Genomic DNA, 21,726 nt, shown 5'->3' on the forward strand with positions numbered 1-21,726 from the left:
GAAAAGAACCAAAAAGAGAAAGAAAACAACTACAATTTGGTCTTAATTACACCAGTGTAATTTAGAAATCATTCATACTTATATCAATTATTTTCTCCATGTAATCAAGGGTGTGGTCTAGTGGCATTTGGGTTGTCTTAGTGAGGGTTAGATTCTAAGGTTATTAGCCTGTTTGTTTGTTTCTTTTTATTTTTTATTTTTTTGGACATGATCCACATAAGGGAAGGGGAGGATGATTTGAACCAATGACCTTGACTTCATTAGGCGTAATTCACCGCCGATTAAACTATCCCTTAGAGACATAGGTTATTAGCTTGTTCATTGACTGTGTTTGGCAAAGGAGTGGAGCGGAAAGAGGACCCAAATACCCAAAACCCTAAAAAATTCCTCTCAAAATCAACTCCAATATTTTTACTTTTTACATCATATCAATTATTTTTTATTATTATTCAAATAAAAAAAATCATTACAAAACAATTTTTTTTTCTTCACTTTTTTTATACAAAACATTCTTACTGTTTTCTCTTAAATCAATCAAATCTAGGGGTGGGCAAATTAACCATTACCGTTTAACCGGCCGTCTACCGGCTTCGACCGAACCGATATAAACCGTAGCCGATATGCCGATATCCTTATCGGTTAAAAAAAGTATACCGAAATTCGGTCCGGTCCGGTCCGGTCCGGTTAAGCGGTTCTTATCGGTTGACCGGTTAACCGATAAGAAACCGGAATTTTTTTTTTTTTTTTTTTTTTTTTTTTTTTTTTTTTTAAGTCCTAGTCCCAAAACGGCGCCGTTTAGTCTTTTAGAGAGGTTTCCAAATTCCCACAAGTGACACAGGTTTCCGAATTTGTGTAATGGTGTTGCCCATGACTTATTTTCCTTTTGCTAAGTGACTTTAATTAGTTAATACTTTGTTTATTATTCTTTTTTTGATAAGTAATAAGAAGTTTTATTAAAAGCGTATAGGCGCCCCAAAGTACACTGGGAGTATACAACGGAAACACCTAACGAGGAGAAAAGCAAAAAAGAAAATCATCAAAAGTAATCGATAATGCAAAGACATGCGCCACAGTCCAAAGATACAAAGTATGAAAACAAGAGGCTAAGATGTCCTCCAAGGTCCCCTCAACATCCTCAAAACACCTCCTATTCCTTTCTTTCCACAGACACCAAAAAAAGCAAGTGGGCACCATCTTCCAAACCGCGGCACTCCCCCTCCTCCCCGAGGACCACCAACAGGCTAGTAAATCCAAAACCCGTCTTGGCATCACCCAAGATAACCCAAACCGCCCAAAAAAAGTACACCATAGGGCATAGGCAACCTCGCAATGAAGGAGGAGATGATCCACCGTCTCCTCACTCCTTTTGCACATATAGCATCTATTTGTTACAATCACTTGTCGCTTCCTGAGGTTATCTAGGGTCAGAATTTTGCCCAAAGCCGCCGACCAAACAAAGAAACTTGCTCGTGGCGGCGCACACTCTTCCAAGGAAAGCCCCTCCCTTCGGTTTATTATTCATTAATGAATTTTATTTTAATTTGGGTTTGGGTAGGTTTGATGTTTTTTTTTTAAGTGATGGCATTTGATGAGATTTCTTTGCCTTTGGTAAAAGCATTTTTCATTAACTAGTTTTGGTAGTCTAATTAGCATTCATTATGTTAATTAGTCCATTTGCTTTGGAAAAATGTATTTTATAATATTTAAAAAAAAAAAAAAAAAAGTTGAAGTGGATCAATATAAAAAAGCTTCAATTTTTAGCCCAAAAAACAAATATTTGGGTCCCAACAAAAAGTATTTGGTCCCTAAAACAACTCATTTTTAATAAATTATTTTAGCCCAACAAAAAGTATTTGGGCTCTCAAAAGTCAAAAAAAACTCATTTTTGGTTTTTGGCCCAACAAAATAAATCAATATAAAGCTCTCGGTTAAATCGGTTAACCGGTTTAACCGGACCGTTTAACCGTGTACCGTTTTAACCGAAATTATCGGTTAAAATTCTTATTGGTTCGGTATCGGTTAATAAACCGTTTAACCGAAAATTATCGGTTAATAACCGATAAGGTCCTTAACCGGACCGTTTTAACCGATACCCAGGCCTAATCAAATTTGCTACAATTCTGGTCTGCTTCCTTTTTCAAGTCCTTTACCAAATTCACACCCCTAGAGTTCTCTGTGGACTGGTGTTAAATTATGGCTCAATCAGTTTTGAGAAATTGCCTATGGTTCCTACTATCTAGACCATTTCTGAGTAATGCCCAATAGGCAAGTGCTATCATGATCACATCCGAATAGAATAGTCACTTTAGTTATCCTTAGCTTTATATATATATATATATATATATATATATATTTATATATATTCACATGTTGATCAGGAGTACTGTGGTTTACGGTTGGGAGAAAGTACAAGAAAGGAGGGTTCTATCTATATTTGTTTGTATACTTGTGGTGAAATTGTTACCAAAACTATCTATTATTCTGGTGTCATGTTTCACATGTAGCCATATATAAGAAGAGTGTAGAATAAAAGTTGGATGCAAACTTTGTCGCAACTTTAACACCAAATGAGTCTGTAACTTGTCGGCTCTTTCCAAACAGTAGTTAATGATTACTATAGCGTGGCTGCTACTCAATTGTAGGCCCTTCATTTATCTAATGTTTTGCCAAGTAAGAGAAGTATTTGAAGTCACCTTGTTTTAGATGACTTCAAACATGTGGAATTCACATATTCTCCTTTATTTTAATTATCTATAACAAGGTTTGTGCACTCTAAATTTACAGGGTTTTGCCTTTTGGGTTCTACTAAGAGGTTACATGACAGCTACATGATTGTTTGTGCTATTTGGAATTTTTTTTCAATTTATTTGGATTGTTTTGAGTCATGCCTAGACGAGTAGTCAATCTGTATGCTTGTAAGTAGATTGCTGACAACATTTGGAGTGCTGCTCTTTGAAAGATGGTGTCTTCGTGCCTTTTGTAGTGTATATGGAGGAAAATAAATAATAGATATTTTGAAGACTGTGATAAGACATTAGAGGAGATTAAGTCATTATTTTTTGACACACTGTATTTTTGTTGATTAGTTATCATGATTTTCTTGTTCTTTTTGCCTCTATTAACTATGTAGCTTCTCTGACATATTTTTATGTACTTGAAGAGCCTTACGCTTCTAATGATATTTTGCAATCCCAGTTAGAGTTCCAACTTCTAGTACCATCAAAATATCATCTGATGCTCATAGATTCATAAATTCTTTAAATGGAACCTTTTTTTTAATCTTTTTTTAATTTTTTAATTTTTTACAAGTAATTGAAATATCAATAAAAGTGCAAAGCACAACCAAAGTACATAGGAAATATACAAGAAAATGCATAAATAGAGTTAAAAAAAAAAAAAAAAAAAAAAAAAAAAAAAGTATAAGAATATCATTAAAACTAATCACCAGCAGAGCTAAAAAAAGTAGTTGTCCAATTAAAAAGAGAATAAAAAGACTTTAGCTCCTCCAACGTCCTCTCTCGGTCCTCGAAATTTCTATCATTTTTTTGTTCTTCTATAGACACTATAAAGGCAAGAGCACCATCTTTCACGGACAGCATTCCGAGAGCATCCACCTGTCCACAACAAGCAAACAAATCAATTACCCGACTAGGCATAACCTAAGACAACCCAAAGCGACTGAAGATACTATTTAATAAGGCGTAAACAACCTCACAATAAAGAGGAAGATGCTCCATGGGCTCTCCATTCATTTTGCACATGCAACACCTTTTTTATTTATTTATTTATGTCGGGGAACCTCAAGACCCTTTGGACCTACCTCTGCAGAGTAAACTCCAGTCCCGTGCATTGCATTCTCAGAAGTTTTCCTACGCAAAACTAGTTAAATCACTGGCTTTTCACCAGGGGGTAAGGTCCCAAATAATTGTTTGCACCCATGAGGTGTTGAACCTTAGACCTTGAAGGGATGATACAAGACCAAGGCCTCCACCACTTGGGCCAACCCCTTGGGGTTAAAATTGTCCACATGTCCACGTGCAACACCTATCGACCACAATGACATGCTGCTTACTAAAATTGTCCACAATAAGAATCTTTCCTAGGGCCGTTGACCAAGTGAAAAAAAAAGCCTCTCAAAAGAGCCTTAGTCTGCCAAATACTCTTCCAAATTCCAAGGGAAAGGAAAGCCATCTTTACAAGTAAAGACCCTATAAAATGAGCTAACATCAAACATCCCTTCGTGTAAAGGGGGCTATAAAATCTTATCTTCTCCTTCCCATCTCACTCTACGAGAATATAACAAAGTGAAAGAAGGAAGCCAAGGCAACCACCTTCCAATTATGTATTACTTTAATAAAGCTAACATTCCACTCAAGGAAACCACTAGAAAAGTCCAAATGAGCTGCAACTGAAGCATCCTTCACACGAGCAATGCTATATAAATCCGCCAATGCTTCCTTAAGGGTCATCTCTCTGCATCTCACATCATCCTATAACCTGATCTTGGACCCATCGCCCAGCTCAAATTTGGTATGGCTATAAAACAACCTCCACCCCCTCTTTATATTCTTCTATACCCCTACACCATGCGGCCAGGGGGATCAATCGAACACCACCTGCTCCAAGCACTACCAAATTTAGAGTCCATAACAACTTTCCACCATGCCTCTCTCTCATGGACATAGCGCCATAACAACTTCCTTAAAAGGACCCGATTGAGCATCCTCAAGTTCTAAATCTCCAAACCTCCCTAAAAAATAGGATAGCAAACATTGGATCAACTAACCATGTGATATTTAAATTCGATTTGCCACACCAGCAGTAGGGGGAGAAAGAGACAAGAAGTACGCAGGTAAGTTGGAGAGAGTGCTCTTTATATGCGTAACCCTACCACCCTTAGACAGATACATCATTTTCCAACTAGCTAACCAACTCTCAATCTTTTCAACAATATCATCTCAAATAGACTTGGCCTTGTAACAGACCCCCAGGGAAAGAGCCAACACATCCACGTTACCCACAAGAACCAAAACTAACTTAGCCAAATTCACCTTCAATTCCTAAGACAACTTCAAAACGTAAGAATAAAACACGCAGATAGCGAAGATGATCAGGGTTGGCCCCACAAAATACCAAAGTATCATCCGTGAACAACATGTGTGAAGTATTTACCACCTCAAAGAGCCTAGTTCCCATCGTGAAACTTAAGAGAAGAGCCCTATCAACAGTAGCTATAAGCATTTTACTTAATGCCTCAATGACAACAACAAATAGAAGAAGAGATAGAGGGTTTCCTTATCTCAACCTGTAAGAGCTATTGAAGAAGTCAAAAGGAGTGCCCTCCACCAAAATGGAGAAGAGCACCAAAGAGATACAATACGCTTTCCAAGAGCACAATTTCTCCCTAAAATCGCACATTCTCAGCATATACAATAAGAACTTCCAGTTGACATGACCATATATGGCTTCTCAATATCCAACTTGCAAGAACCCCTAGTTCACTAGATTTGAGTCGACTGTCCAAACATTTGTTTTCTATAAGAATGGAATCTAGGATTTGCCTACCTTAATAAAAGCATTTTGGGGCTTCAAATAACCTTCTCCATGACCCTTCTCAATCTATTGGCAAAGACTTTGGCAATGATCTTATAAACTCCACTCACAAGACTAACGGGCCGAAAGTCCTTAATATCAATCGTCCTAGGTTTCTTCGGGGTGAGCGCAATAAACGTGGCATTAAGGCTTTTTTCAAACTTACTACGAGCATAAAAGTCAAGGAACACCCCCATGGTGTCTGTCTTGGTCACATTCCAGCAGTCTTGGAAGAAAGCCATGAAAAAAAAAAAAAAAGCCATAAGGATCTAGAGCCTATCTCTATTCTATTCGTACCTTTCATCACCTTTAGAACCTCTCTCTCCTCGAAGAGATGCTCTAACCAAAAGGTCTCATCTGCATCTATAGAGTCGAAGGCAAGGTCATCCAGCTTAGGTTGTCCACTGTATGGTTCTGAAAATAAGGTCTCATAGTACTAAACCACATGATCCCCGATAATCGGTTGGTTAGAAGAAACTAAGCTGTTTAAAGACAGCGGCTCTACGAAATTGAACCTCATGTTCGAGTTGGCTAGTTGATGAAAAACATTTGTGCATTTGTCATCTTTTTTTAGCCAAAGAACCCTTGACTTTTCTCTCCAACCAATCTCCTCCTGTAGAGTAGTTTTTTCCAGCTTACTGATAACCAAGCTTTTCCTCAACTTCTCTTCAACAACTAACACTCTCTTTTCTTCCAATCTATCACGGGCGCACAATTCTTCCAAAAGAGCTTTTTTATGGAAAAACTGATGACCGGGCCATTAATGTGCAGCTCGATCTTCAGTTATTCCTTTGCTATATAATATTAATATTTTAAATAAAATTATAATTATTCTCATCAACAACACCCAGCGAAACATGTGATGAAAAGCCCAAACATCATGGAAATAGAGTAAAAGCCCCCACAACACAAAAGAAGAAACAGGATATCATAAATAAATAAATAAAAGAACCCCAAACAAATCTTATTTTAAGAAAATAAAGACAATATTGTCATTGTGCCATTCCCAACAAAAAAATATAAATAATTAAAAAGGGTACACAAACTTATAGAAATTGCTTTTTCTGGTCTTATTAGTTAGAAAAAGATAATTAAATCACTGTGTCCTCTTGACTGGAAGGACGCGAGTGTTAATATAAATAGAGCAAAACGCTTGCAATGTCATCAAGAGCAAGACCAAAATTGCAGCAAGCAATGCGAGAAACTGCCAAGGCTCAAAAACGTAAACCTTCAACAATATTCCAACTTTAACCCTCCATTTCCCACTGTAATACTTGTTCACGTCTTCAATTACCTTGTCTAAAAATGGTACTTTTGTCAATCTGATAGACTTGCTCATCCCATTCCACAGGCTCGCCACCTCCCCATCGCTCTTCAAACGGTTCAAAATGATCCCTCTTTCTCTAAGCGCTTTCACATCATCCTCCGTGTCGATAATCCCGTTCATCAATTCTGTGTACCGCGTAAAAACCAACGGCCCCGATGCGTTTGAAGCCTCGTACGCTACCAAGTTTCTCAAAACCACCTCCGTGTTAACATCTAAAGTGAGGGTGGGAAGGTAAAAAGTGGAGGTTTTTACGTCAAAAGAAACGGTTGAGACACCGCCGTTTGTGGGTGCGAAACGGAAGCCGGCTCTTGTGAGCTCAGTCACACAAGGGATTGTGATTTCCTCCACCAGCGGTGGTCTGCTGAAGTCATTTTTCGGTCTGGATTCTTCTCTATCTTGTGAGAAAAACAAATACTCAATGGGTTGCTTTAACATTGCGAATCCGGGGAGGTTGGAGAGGATTGTCAGAGGAAATTTTAGGATGAATTTTACGGCTTTAGATATTATTACCTGCTTGATAAAACGAACTGGGCCGCGGTTTAATTTTGAAATTAGCTTCCAAATCTCATGCAGGAGTTTTTTTACGTAAGAGCTTGAGTCGGCAGAAGATGTTTCCTTGCCATGCACGTCAAGTTCGATAATTTCCGACGGTTCTTCAATTTTGGGCACGATCATGTTGTACAAAAGGTCTAGCAAGTGCGCGCTTTCTGAAGCTTCCATGATTATGATCAGCTTGAAGGGTGAAAGCTCTTTGCAAAACCCAATTAAAATTGAAAACAACGTATCATTTGCAGACTCTGGTGAAGAGAATTGGAATTCTATTATCTTCCTCAATACAAACAAAGGAATTTGATTCTCCAGCATTATCATGTCTCGAAGAATTGCATTGTCGACCAAGTGTGACATCCTAGAGGAAGCTCTAATTCCTTCTTTGGTGGAGTAGAATTGAAGGAACTGAAGCAAGAAAGACGCATCAATGGCCATCATCCACGCCAACGTTTCGCCATTGAAATGCAAGTACTTGTGATAGCAAGCTCGGATCCTTGGCTCAACCTTTATCAATTGGTCAACGAGATTATGGAACTTGAGGGTTTGGAAATGTTTTTGGGTGGTTTTTGCTGCTGCTAGCTTATACCTTTCCATCTCAAAGAGCTCCGAGCGCCAATGGTGGTAAGGACCGAGAGAAACTTGCTGTGGAGTGTAAGAATCTGGATGAGTGGAGAGAAGAACTTTGGGGACGTTGAAAATGCAAACGGGGAGTTTGCCGGAATATTCCTGATCATCAAGCTGATCTTCTTCGAGGGTACGACGGATCTGAATGACCCATTGGAGCTCATCAAATTTCGGGTCGAATTGTGATGACATTGTGATCAAAAGCTTTTGGTTTGGAGCGGTGAGGGAGATTGGAGGATCTTTAAGTCCATTACCATAGACATTACTGTCATTAATTAATGAACTTCAATATATATATAACGTTAACGTGCATGCTCATTAATTAATTAATGGTCATCTAATTAATTGGGACCGTTAAATCACACTTGTTATTAATGGTTAACAAATCCTAACAATTGATCTAAAAAAGCCCATAAGTAAATTTATTATTCATTTTGAAAATCTTTACAACAAAACCAAGAGAGAAAGGATAGGTTTTTATTTTATTTTTTTGGCTTGGAAGGAAGTAGATCGAAGAAGGGTGATCACTAATTTGGGGGTTTCTCTACAGTTGTGGAAAGTACAAATAACTGAAAATTAATTTGGGAGGTAATTTAGATTGTCAAATTCTATGTAGCTAGCGTTAATTTTTTTTTTTTTTTTTTTTCTGTGACAATATTACGAAAAGTAATTTTGGTGAGAAAGTGCCTTTGCAAGTCCTTGATAATTTGATTTTCTTTGTGTTGTTTTCATATCTCCATTAATGGTGTGGATATCAAGTTTGTAGGTATGAAATGAACGAATTCAGAACAACTCAGGCATTCGAGATTATTTACTCACATATATGTGACTGCAATATAATCTTGTGACATTATCTAAAAAAGATAAAATAAATAAATATAACATATTTGCTTGAAATTATCCTGTAATTTTTCCTTCAAATTAAAAAAAAAAAAAAAGAAAAAGAAAAAGAAAAAAAAAGGTCTTTTCACGTAAACTCCGGTGTTTTTTTGTGTGATTGATTTGCTTTATGATTAAATAATTATGGTCTTGTCTCGGAATTTTTTATTTGAATATTTTTAAGGACTACTTGAAATTCTTTGATAACTAGAATTCACATACGATTAGGTTATGATGCAACATATATAATAAAAATAATGGTTATGGTCATAGATTCATAAGATAAGGTGATATTTTGGTACAATTATATACGATCAAGTTGTTGTGAAAACTACCCTGCCAATCGCATTTTAGTGTTACATTTCACGTGAATTAAGTTGTAACAAGACTTGAGAAAGAAAGATTTGGACGCAAAATATACTATGCGATTACTTTTCCTTTGACTTTATAACACAAAGAAGGAAAAATGAATGTGTTAATTAACTTGTCTCATGCATGTTATCTCCTAAAATCATACATATACACGTCAATTCGGGTTTTGGGACATAGCTGATTTTTTTTTAATTTTTTTATTTTATTTTATAAAGATATAGCTGATGTGCGGGTTTTGATGGAGATATAGTTATGTACACCAATAAATCACTCACATGTTACTGAGTTGATGTGGTTGTGTCCTTCGACCTCTAAATTTTTTTTTTATTATTTTTTTATTTTTTTTATTATTTTTTTTTTTAACACGGACTTATCTAAAAAAGAACGGGTATTACCACATCAGCCCATCAAAAAAAAAAAAAAATTAAAAAGCCACCAAACTTGCTAAGGAGATAAAGAAAGTGGATTTTCTTACAATTACAATCTTTCATGACAAACACATAATACAATATATATTCTTGTCATCATTCATTCCCAAATCCCCCAAAAAATATGCAAATAAAAAAAGCAAGCACCAACCAACTTTCTTTAAACAGGGTACACAAACTTATAGAAGTTAGAATACTTATGGGAATTTTTTTTTTTTTTTTTTTTTAAAGAAACCTCTGCTAAAAAAAAAAAAAAAAAAAAAAAAAAAATCTGAACAGCTAAGAATTAGTGAGTGTTGTGGGGTTGATATGAAGAAAGCGACTGCAGCTGTAAACCGAGCAAAACGATTGCAATGTCATCAAGAACAGGAAAAAAATTGCAGCAAGAAATGTGAGAAACTGCCAAGAACCAAACACGTAAGTCTTCAAGAATTTTCCCACTTTAACCCTCCATTTGTAACCGTGATACTTGTTCACATCTTCAATCACCTTGTCTAAAAATGGCACTTTCGTCAATCTGATAGACTTGCTCATCCCATTCCACAGGCTCGCCACCTCTCCATCGCTCTTCAAACGGTTCAAAATGATCCCTCTTTCTCTAAGCGCTTTCACATCCTCCTCCGTGTCGATAATCCCGTTCATCAATTCTGTGTACCGCGTAAAAACCAACGGCCCCGATGCGTTTGAAGCTTCGTATGCTACCAAGTTTCTCAAAACCACCTCCGTGTTGATGTCTAAACTCACTGTGGGGAGGTAAACTGTGAATGTCTTGGCGTCGAAAGAAACGGTTGAGACGCCGCCATTTGAGGGTGCGAAATGGAAGCCGGCTCTTGTGAGCTCAGACACAGAAGGGATTGCGATTTCCTCCACCAGCGGTGGTTTGTTTGAAGTTGAAGCCTCGTTTTCCGACTTGGCTTCTTCTTTATCTTGCGAGGAAACAAAATACTCCAGAGGTTGTTTTAAGAGTGAGAACCCGGGAAGCTTGGAGAGGATTGTCCATGGCAATTTTACCAGGAGTTTTATTGGTCCAGATACCAACACCTGTAAGAAATTAAATGATAAAATTAATTAATTTTTTATATATATATAAGACGAAGCTTGTGGGATAAATATTAATTTAACATTTTTATTAAAGTAAATGTCCTAAATTTGAATCTGAATATGGTTTTGGTCATTTATCTCTTATTTTAATTAAATATTTCACATGTTTACCTTTAAACATTTGAAAAATAATGTTTATATGTACCCATTATCCCCTTTTATCCCTTAGAGTGCTGATGTGACATGGTCCCCATAGCATTTAGAACACGCAGAATTATTTTTTGGTTGGGAATCACGCTGCATGAATTTTGGGGATAATAGGGTGATGAATAGAATTACTTGAATTTGAATCCAATGTAAAAGGATGTATTATAATATAAATTAAACGATTAAATTAACCACTTTCTATAAGTTTAAGGTCTTATTTGGTACGCAGGTAGAAAAAAATTAATAACTATTATTGAGAATAAGAGAAAGTGGAATGGAATGATTAATCATTTTCCTTAGTTTGGTGACAATTATACACTTGCTCTCATTAGAATTGTGTCAAAATTAAACAAATACCCAAGATATCAATACTAAAGTAATTAATAATAATAATTTAAAAATAAAAAATAAAAAATAGAAAAATTGATTTGAACATGGTTTAGATCTTTATTTTTGGTGTTCTTTGTTTGGTTTAATTAGTGGAGCCTTTGCGAATAGACGTGGGGAATAATGTTCGTCTATGTTAAAAAGCAATAAGTTTTAATGGAGGTTTAGGTTCTTTTAGTTCCAGTTTTAGCCTAGAAATTAAAATGGTTTTTGTTTGGTGTTCTTTATGTGATCGGGCTAATTAGCAGAGCATACATGAGGGACAAAGTTCTTCTACGTTAGAAAGATATACTTTCTAGTGTAGATTTGAATTCTAGTTTTAGTTTTAGCCTATAAATTAAAATGGTTATAATTTGAATGTATTAGTTCTTATAAAAGGTTTTCAAAGGATTTATTTTGTTTATAACTACTTATTAGAAAACTAAAATTATTTCATTCCCTGGTTTTAGTTTTTGTTTTGCTTTTATGTTTGTAGAAAAATAAAGGACAGAGTTTTTCTTCAAACCAATTCCTCCAACTCAATCTATAAAAATGACATATATCATTTAAACATGTGAGATGTGCATGTTTTTTTTAATAGCACGGATAAAGTTAGAATAAATAATATTAAAAACTCATTTGCATCTCACATGTTATTAAAAAAATGACATATGTCATTTTCATAGACTGAGTTGAAGGAATTTCCTCCAACCCAATTTAAAGAAAAACTCAGTTCAAAAATAAAAATAACAATAATAATAATGATTTTTGGAAAACCCATTCCATTATTCAAAGAATAGTTATTCCTTTTTTTTTTTTTAATTTTTAAGAGGCTAGGAATAGGTGGGAATAGCTGTTTCAAGGAATTGTGAGCAACCAAATAAAAGAATAGTTATATCGTGGAAGTAGCCATTCTATTTCAGGGTCTATTCTATATACCAAATGGGTCTTAGGATTTGTTTAAAATTGCATTTGAGAGCTTAAAAAATACTTTTAGTACTTACAAAGTTATGCCAAATATAAGTTGGCATGTTTGGTAAAAAATTTCAAAAATACTTTTTTAACTTTTTAATTCTAAAAATTGCCAAAATGCACTTTTGGCAAAAAGTTTAAAAATGAAATTTTTGCCAAAAAATACTTTTTGACTTAAAAACTCTATTTTTCAAAAGCAATATCAAATGATGCGTCACCATCTCATGAGATTTATTATTTTAGAAAGTATATCACAAACTCATGAGATGGTGACACATTATTAATTTAGGAACCAACTTTTAAAAAACAAATTTAGAATATGTTGCATTTCTCTTTGAAATAAAGTAGCGATTTAAAAGTACCTTCTTAACAAAAAGTATTGGGCCGCGGTTTAATTTTGAAAGCAGCTTCCAAACCTCATCGAGGAATTGTTTCACGTAACTGGAATCTGCAGAAGATTTTTTCTCCCCTTCCATGCCTTCATTACGATCATCCACGCCCTCAATTTCGATTACTATTGCCGGTGGCGATGGTTCTTCCATTTTGGGCACGATCATGTCGTACAAAAAGTCCAGCAAGTGGGCAGCCTTTGACACTTGAATATTCTTCGACACATCTTCCGCCAGCTTCAAAGGGGAAAGCTCTTTGCATAACCCCATTAACATGGCAAGCAACACGCCGTCGGCAGACTCCTGCGACGAGAATTGCAACTCCAACACCTTCCTCAACACAAACAAAGGAATTTGATTCTCCAGCATTATCATGTCTCTGAGAATTGCGTTATGCGCCGACTTGGCTCCGCCACTGTCGACCAAGTGTGACATCCTGGAGGAAACTTTTCTCAGCACTTTGCCTTCTTCAATGGCGTAGATTCCAAGGAACTTGAGCAGGAACGACGCGTCGACGGCCATCATCCACGCCAACGTTTCGCTGTTGAAATCCAAGTACTTGTGGTAGCATGCTCGGATCCTTGGCTCGTGCTTTATCAATTGGTCAACCAGATTCTGGAATTTGAGGCATTGGAGTTGCTTTTGGGTGGTTTTTGCTGCCGCTAGCTTGTACCTCTCCATCTCATAGAGCTCTTGGCGCAAACAGTGGAAAGGCCCAAGAGCAACTTCTTGTGGAGTATAAGAATCTGGGTCACTCGCCAGAAGGGCTTTGGGGACATTGAAGATGCTTACTGGGGCTTCGGCGTCAGCTTCATCATCCTCCGGCTCTTCTTCGAGGGCTCGGCGGATCTGAATCACCCATCGAATCTCGTCAAATTTGGAATAAGTTTGAGATGGCGTTGTTGTGGGTTGGGGAGAAGCTGAAGAAGCCATGTGTTTGATGTTGTTCTAAGAGAAGATTTTGGTGTATTGAATGATGGGGGGGAGTTGGAAGAGAACGAGGCTTTTATTGGCATAATTACATTATTAATTAACTTTAATAATAGTTATTTACTTCTTTGTATAAACAACTAAGCAAATGCGTTTTTCACGTTTGTAGTATTTTACATCTAAGAAGCATCTTTCATGAGCAAGAGTCACCTGCTTTTTCCTCTTTCCAGACGTATTAATCAGATAATTAATGAACGAAGGTTTACTATCTTATACGGGAAGGCTACATGTGTTTAATGTGCTATTCTTATGCTTGTGATGAATATATATATATATATATACATGTGGGTCAATAAAAAATTCATCATTTTCCTGACATTTACCTAACACTAGGCAAAAAATAAAAAGAAAACATCGTTGTATATATGGGCCCAGCCACATGAGGGCACAAGAAACCACATGAAGAGACGCATGGGACGGCGAAAAGAACAAAAAAGAAAAAGAAAACAATTACAATTTGGTCTTACACCAGTGTAATTTAGAAATCAGTTATATTTATATCAATTATTTTCCCCATGTAATCAATTCAAGGGTGTGGTCTAGTGGCACTTGGGTTGTCTTAGTGAGGGTTAGATTCTAAGGTTATTCGCTTGTTCATTGACTACGTTTGGCAAAAGAGTGTACCAGAAAGAGGATTCAAAGACTCAAAATCTCAAAAAATTCCTTTCAAAATCAACCTCAATATTTTTACTTTTTACATCATATCAATCATTTTTTATTATTTTTCAAATAAAAAAATCATTACAAAACAATTTTTTTTTTTCTTTCATGCAAAACATTCTTACTCTTTTTTTTTTTTTTTCTTAAATTAATTAAATCTGCTACAATTCTGGTTTACTTAATTTTTCAAGTCCTTTACCAAACACACTCTTAGAGTTCTCAGTGGACTGGTGTTAAGCTATGGCTCGATCAATTTTGAGAGAATGCCTATAGTTCTTACTATCTAGACCCTTTCTGAGTAATGCCCAATAAGCAAGTGTTATCGTGATCAATTCCAAATAAAATAGTCACGTTAGTTATCCTTGCCTTTATATATATATAAAATTTATATTCACATGTTGAGGAGTACTGTGGTTTACGGTTGGGAGAAAGTACAAGAAAGGAGGGTTCTATCTTTATTTGTTTGTATACTTGTGATGAAATTGTTACCAAAACTATCCATTATTTTGGTGTCATGTTTCACATGTAGCCGTAAGAAGAGTGCAGTATAAAAGTTGGATGCAAACCTTGTCGCAACTTTAACACCAAATGACTGTAACTTGTCGGCTCTTTGCAAACAGTAGTCAATGATTACCATGCTAATCTGGCGTGGCTGCTACTCAATTGTAGCCCTTCATTTTGCCAAGGGAAGTATTTGGAATGTTGAGGATTAATGGGGTAATAGGAATTGCGTAATCCTATCACCTTGTTTAAGATGACTTCAAACATGGGGAATTCACATATTCTCCTTTATTTTAATTATCTATAACAAGGTTTGTGCACTCTAAATTTACAGGGCTTTGCCTTTTGGGTTCTACTAAGAGGTTACATGACAGCTACATGATTGTATTGCTATTTGGAATTTTTTTCAATTTATTTCAATTGTTTTGAGTCATGCCTAGATGAGTAGTTAATCTAACAACATTTGGAATGCTGCTCTTTGAAAGATGATATCTTCGTGCCTTTTGTAGTGTATATGGAAGAAAATAAATAATAGATACTTTGAAGACCGTGATAAGACATTAGAGGAGATTATGTCATTATTTTTTGACACATTGTATCTCTGTTGATTAGTTATCATGATTTTTTTTAAAAAAAAATTTTTTTGCTCATATTAACTACGTAGCTTCTCTTACATATTTTTCATGTACTTTGAGAGCCTTACGCTTCTAATGATATTTTGCAATCCTAGTTAGAGTTCCAACTTCTAGTACCATCAAAATATCAGCAGATGCTCATAGATTCATAAAATCTTTAAATGGAACCATTTTTTTTTTTTTTTTACAAGTAATTGAAATATCAATAAAAGTGCAAAGTACAACCAAAGTACATAGGAAATATACAAGAAAAATGCCTAAATAGAGTAGAAAAAAGTACAAGAATATCAGTAAAACAAACCACCTTAAAAAGAGAATAAAAAGACTAACTCCTCCAACATCCTCTCACGGTCCTCGAAATTTCTATCATTTTTTTGTTCCTCTATAGACACCATAAAGGCAAGAGGGCACCATCTTTCACGAACAGCACTCCGAGAGCATTCACCTGTCCACAACGAGCAAACAAATCAATTACCCAACTAGGCATAACCCAAGACAACCCAAAGCGATTGAAGATAATATTTAATAAGGCGTAAACAACCTCACAATAAAGAGAAAGATGCTCCACTGACTCTCCATTCATTTTGCACATGCAACACCTATCGACCACAATAACATGCCGCTTACTAAAATTGTCCACAATAAGAATCTTTCCTAGGGCCACCGACCAAGCGAAAAAAAAATCTCGAAAGAGCCTTGGTCCGCCAAATACTATTCCAAATTCCAAGGGAAAGGAAAGCCATCTTTACAAGTAAAGACCCTGTAAAATGAGCTAACATCAAACATCCCTTCGTGTGAAGGGGGCTATGAAATCTTATCTTCTCCTTCCCATCTCACTCTACGGGAATATAACAAAGTGAAAGAAGGAAGCCAAGGTAACCACCTCCCAATTGTGAATTACTTTAATAAAGCTAACATTCTACTCAAGTAAACCACTAGAAAAGTCCAAATGACCTGCAACTAAAGCATCCTTCACACGAACAATGTTATATAAATCTGGCAATGCTTCCTTAAGGGTCATCTCTTTGCATCTCACATCATCCCATAACCTGATCTTGGACCCATCGCCCAGTTCAAATTTGGTATGGCTATAAAACAACCTCCACCCCCTCCTTATATTCTTCTATAGCCCTACACCATGTAGCCAGGGGGATCAATAGAACACCACCTGCTCCAAGCACTACCAAATTTAGAGTCCATAACAACTTTCCACCATACCTCTCTCTCATGGACATAGCGCCATAACAACTTCCTTAAAAGGGCCCGATTGAGCATCCTCAAGTTTTGAATCCCCAAACCTCCCTAAAAAATAGGATAGCAAACATTGGACCAACTAACCAGGTGATATTTGAATTCTTCGCCTATCCCACCCCATAAGAAATTTCGATAGACTTTTTTTATTCGATTTGCCACACCAATGGTAGGGGGAAAAAGAGACAAGAAGTACGCAGGTAAGTTGGAGAGAGTGCTCTTTGTATGGGTAACCCTACCACCCTTAGACAGATACATCATTTTCCAACTAGCTAACCAACTCTCAATCTTTTCAACAATACCATCACAAATAGACTTGGCCGTGTAACAGACCCCCGGGGAAAGAGCCAGCACATCCACGTTACCCACAAGAACCAAAACTAACTTAGCCAAATTCACCTTCAATTCCTAAGACAACTTCAAAACATAAGAATAAAGCACGCAGATAGCGAAGATGATCAGGGTTGGCCCCACAAAATACCAAAGTATCATCCGTGAACAACATGTGTGAAGTATTTACCACCTCAAAGAGCCTAGTTCCCATTGAGAAACTTAAGAGAAGAGCCCTATCAACAGTAGCTATAAGCATTTTACTTAATGCCTTGACAACAACAAATAGAAAAGGAGACAAAGGGTTTCCTTGTCTCAACCCGTGAGAGCTATTGAAGAAGTCAAAAGGAGTGCCCTCCACCAAAATGGAGAAGAGCACCAAAGAGATACAATGCGCTTTCCAAGAACACAATTTCTCCTTAAAATCACACATTCTCAGCATATACAATAAGAACTTCCAGTTGACATGACCATATGCCTTCTCAATATCCAACTTGCAAGAACCCCCGGTTCACTAGATTTGATTCAACTGTCCAAACATTCGTTTTCTATAAGAATGGAATCTAGGATTTGCCTACCTTAATAAAAGCATTTTTAGGGCTTCAAATAACCTTCTCCATGGCCCTTCTCAATCTATGGGCAAAGTCTTTGGCAATGATCTTGTAAACTCCACTCATAAGACTAACAGGCCAAAAGTCCTTAATATCAATTGTCCTAGGTTTCTTCGGGGTGAGCGCAATAAACGTGGCATTAAGGCTTCTTTCAAACTTACTTCGAGCATAAAAGTCAAGGAACACCCCCATGGTGTCTGTCCTGGTCACATTCCAGCAATCTTGGAAGAAAGCCATTGAAAAAAAGCCATAAGGATCTAGAGCCTATCTCTATTCTATTCATACCTTTCATCACCTTTAGAACCTCTCTCTCCTCGAACGGATGCTCTAACCAAAAGGTCTCATCCGCATCTATAGAGTCAAAGGCAAGGTCATCCAGCTTAAGGTCGTCCATTGTATGGTTCTGAAAATAAGGTCTCATAGTACTAAACCACATGATCCCCGATAATCGGTTGGTTAGAAGAAACTAAGCCGTTTAAAGATAGCGACTCTACGAAATTGGACCTCATGTTCGAGTTGGCTACTCGATGAAAAAAATTTGTGCATTTGTCATCCTTTTTTAGCCAAAGAACCCTTGACTTTTCTCTCCAACTAATCTCCTCCTGTAGAGTAGTTTTTTCCAGCTTACTGATAACCAAGCTTTTCCTCAACTTCTCTTCAGCAACTAACACTCTCTTTTCTTCCAATCTATCGCGGGCGCACAATTCTTCCAAAAGAGCTTTTTTATGGAACTCGACATTACTAAACACCTGCTCATTCCACCTTTTAAGATCAACCTTCAAGGCCATAAGCTTTAAAGCCAATATGAGGCTAGGAGAGCCATGAAAGTGATAAGACAACCACCATTACCTCATCCTATCCTCAAAACCATCAGCCAGTAACCACATATTCTCAAACTTAAACGGTCTTTTGCCCCCTTAATGCCACCACAATCAAGGAGAATGGGAAAAGTTTTTAACTTTATTGATACTCATACACCCATGAGCAGATATTTCAACATGTAGATTCATCCAGAGAGGATAAAAACTACATTTCTTCAATGGTAAAAAATAACAGTGGGTTTCAGTTCCAGTTCACAAGATTGCAGTAAGAATATCAACTAAAGCTTAAATTCTGCCAAAATCGACCTATGCATTTTCCTTTGATATATTCTTTGGAATTAGAACTCTACAATAAACTTGCTCCACTTCTCTGGAAAACAAACTTCTCAAATCCATTTGTTCCCTAAGATGCTAAATAGTTTTTTTAAAAAAATATTATATTTATCTATGTTAGTTACAGATAATTTTCCCTAAGTTAAATGTTAAAACCATTCCACTCCAGAACCAATCAGATATAATATACAAAAAGAGGATATAAGTTAGTGACATATGATTTTCTCTAAGCTGAATATTTTTTTTACAAGTAATTAGCCCCAAATGGAGGGAGGAATGGGAAATTTGAACTAGTGACCTCCGCAAGTGTGGTCATCAGCGAATTGAGCTCTAAATATAAAACCTCTTCATCTCCGAAAGTAATCAAATACAATGAAAAAAAAAGTGAACGCAGGATCCGAGAAAGAACAAGTAAAGAGCAATCCTGCAACTAGCAACAATTTAACAACCTGCAATAATCCATCTCTATCGTATCCGCAAAAGCCTCTCAACCATTAAATATCTATAAAAGTTTCAGGTGTGTAGAATTCATTTAACCACTCAATATATTTATGAACCGGTGAATAGATGATTTTTATAAAAAAAGGATGAGTTTTATACCTAGGGCTTGTGTAGATGATGTGAATATCCATATGCTGGAAAACCTTTAACATCCTTTTTTGTACAGGGAACAAACATCCACTTATAGAACAAGGCTATCCCAAACAGTCAATTATTGCAGTGAACTCTTCACCTTCTAGCTAGCAGTCTTTCTCATGATCATGAGGCATACCCACCTTGCATGTCTGTGCTAACCATCATCCCACCTATTAGGTACCATATTATTCCCAGCTACAGATTCTGGACAGACGCAGGCCCATCTGTCAGATCCATGTCTGCCAATTACACATCAATACCAACCTCAATAAATCTGCTTCTCACAAATCCCTGTCAAGAGATTCTGCGTTCTGCTCCAGCTTAGCCCTTGGTTTAGCTGAGAGCCCTTTTGCTAACATCTCTTCATCATACTTCCGGGCCATATCTACCATTCCTTTCTCCACCAAAGCATCAATTAAAGCATTGTAAGCAGACTCATCCGGACTACATCCAAGTTTCTCCATCTTCTTCCATACAATAAAAACTGGTCGAAGAAACCCCCATCTCCCAAATTTTCTCAGAAGCATCACACAAGTGTCCATACGCGGATGAACCCCACTTTCAATCATCCTATCAAACAGTCGAAGAATCTCCTTGGGCTTCTCAAGACACCTGAAAATGCAGTTGTATGTCATCACATCTGGTGCACAACCCCAGTCATGCATTCGATCGAGCAACTCATACGCATCTTTATATCTCCCACTTTCACAGAACAGCTTTATAATTGTATTATAAGTCACAACATTAGGCTTACAGTCCAAGTCCCTCATTTCCCTAAATACCCGAACTGAACAATCCACGCCCTCCAAAACACCAATAGCACGAATAACCGTATTGTACGCCACCACATCCAACTTTATCCCCTTCTTCTTCATCTCCTTATACAATTTCACAGCCTTCCATGGCTTCCCACTTTTGCACATTATATCCATGTATATCGAATATGAATGCAAATCTTTACGAACACCTTTTTTATCCATGTCTTCCCAAAACTCCCTACACTTACTCCACCACCCCATCTTAAAAAACCCGCGAAGAATCATATTATGAATCTTCGTATTACTCACATTCACATTGAACTTCTTGTTCTTTCCAAAACACAGGTCTTGGGCCTCAAGCACATGCTTGTACTCGCATAACGCGTCAATAAGATTACAAAGCGACGTCTCATCCTTCAAATCAAACTCTTCTAAAGAATCATACATATCTAGAGCTTCTTTAACTAAATGCGCACATATATAGCGCTTAAACATTATGCGAAATGTGGCGTGGTTTGGCCTCCCTGATGGGTTTGTTTTCATTTGACGAATCAAGTCCCAAGAGCGCTCGAATTCGAAGAACTTACCAAGAATATCGAGCATACGATTGCAAGTATCGGTGTTGTGTTGGAAGTGCAACTGGGTTTCGACCCAGTTGAAGAACTCGAACGCCCGCTCCCAGTCGTTGCAGTAGGAGGAGAGGGTCTCGCAAACAGTAGCGGGGTCCGAGGGGGCTTTTGAGGGGTTGGAGTGCGAATCTGAAATGGGTTTGGTGGAGAAAGACTGAGAGGATGAGAAGAGGGAGTGGATGCGAGAGAAAAGAGGGTAGGGGTTAAGGCGTCTGGAGACGATCGGAGGATGCATTTTTTGTTTGCGAGTTTTTTCTCAACGCCGAAGGTTTGCAAAACAGTGCAGTTTGGCTTTTTGTCAGCTAGCTCAGCTGCCCGGAGCGAGTAGTTTTACTTTTAAGCGGTCTACAGGTGTTTTATTTGTGTTCTACTAATTGTATGTCTAGGATTGTGATTTTACAAGAATAATTTATATTTTTAAAAGATATTATAAAATGTTAAGTATTTGACATTGCAATAAAATTTTTTAATTTAAAATAGGAAAAATATCTGCGATTTTAATAAACATGTTAGGGAGTGTTTATTTAAAAAAGTACAAATTTAAACAAAAATCATGAATTCACATAACATATATTTAATAAAAAAATACTTTTTAACATATTTTATCAAATACTTTTACGATTTTAAAAAGTAGCGATTTCAAAAACGCTATTTTTAAAAAACACTATTTTTAAAATCGCATTTATTGAAACCGCAATTCCAAACGGACCTTAAGAATAATGTGACTATTAAAATTAATATTAGGCTTGTGATTAATCATTATTAAATTTTGATCAAAGAGTAATTTTAATAGCCACATCATTCTTAGTAGGACGCATTATTCTT

At 36.7% G+C, this 21,726-nt stretch overlaps 1 protein-coding gene and 2 pseudogenes across 2 annotated transcripts; all 3 read right to left on the minus strand.

The window, feature by feature from the left end:
• Positions 1 to 3,600: 3,600 nt before the first annotated feature.
• LOC132187413 (Pentatricopeptide repeat (PPR) superfamily protein) lies at positions 3,601 to 21,193 on the minus strand. Of its 2 annotated transcripts, none has more exons than XM_059601714.2 (2): positions 19,479 to 21,193; positions 3,601 to 3,614 (listed from the first exon to the last, which is right to left on the minus strand). In XM_059601714.2, exon 1 carries the CDS (start codon positions 21,134 to 21,136, stop codon positions 19,796 to 19,798), a length of 1,341 nt encoding a protein of 446 aa, XP_059457697.2. In that variant the 5' UTR covers positions 21,137 to 21,193; the 3' UTR covers positions 3,601 to 3,614; positions 19,479 to 19,795. The 2 variants fall into 2 exon arrangements, with proteins under 2 accessions (XP_059457697.2, XP_088374071.1); XM_088517945.1 differs by lacking the exon at positions 3,601 to 3,614 and adding an exon at positions 15,844 to 15,977.
• On the minus strand, positions 6,689 to 8,284 carry LOC132188009 (putative UPF0481 protein At3g02645 pseudogene; annotated as a pseudogene).
• Positions 10,051 to 13,679, minus strand: LOC132188010 (putative UPF0481 protein At3g02645 pseudogene; annotated as a pseudogene).
• Positions 21,194 to 21,726: the final 533 nt, after the last annotated feature.

Source organism: Corylus avellana, chromosome 6 (assembly GCF_965113065.1).
Source record: "Corylus avellana chromosome 6, dhCorAvel1.hap1.2, whole genome shotgun sequence".
Taxonomy (NCBI): domain Eukaryota; kingdom Viridiplantae; phylum Streptophyta; class Magnoliopsida; order Fagales; family Betulaceae; genus Corylus; species Corylus avellana.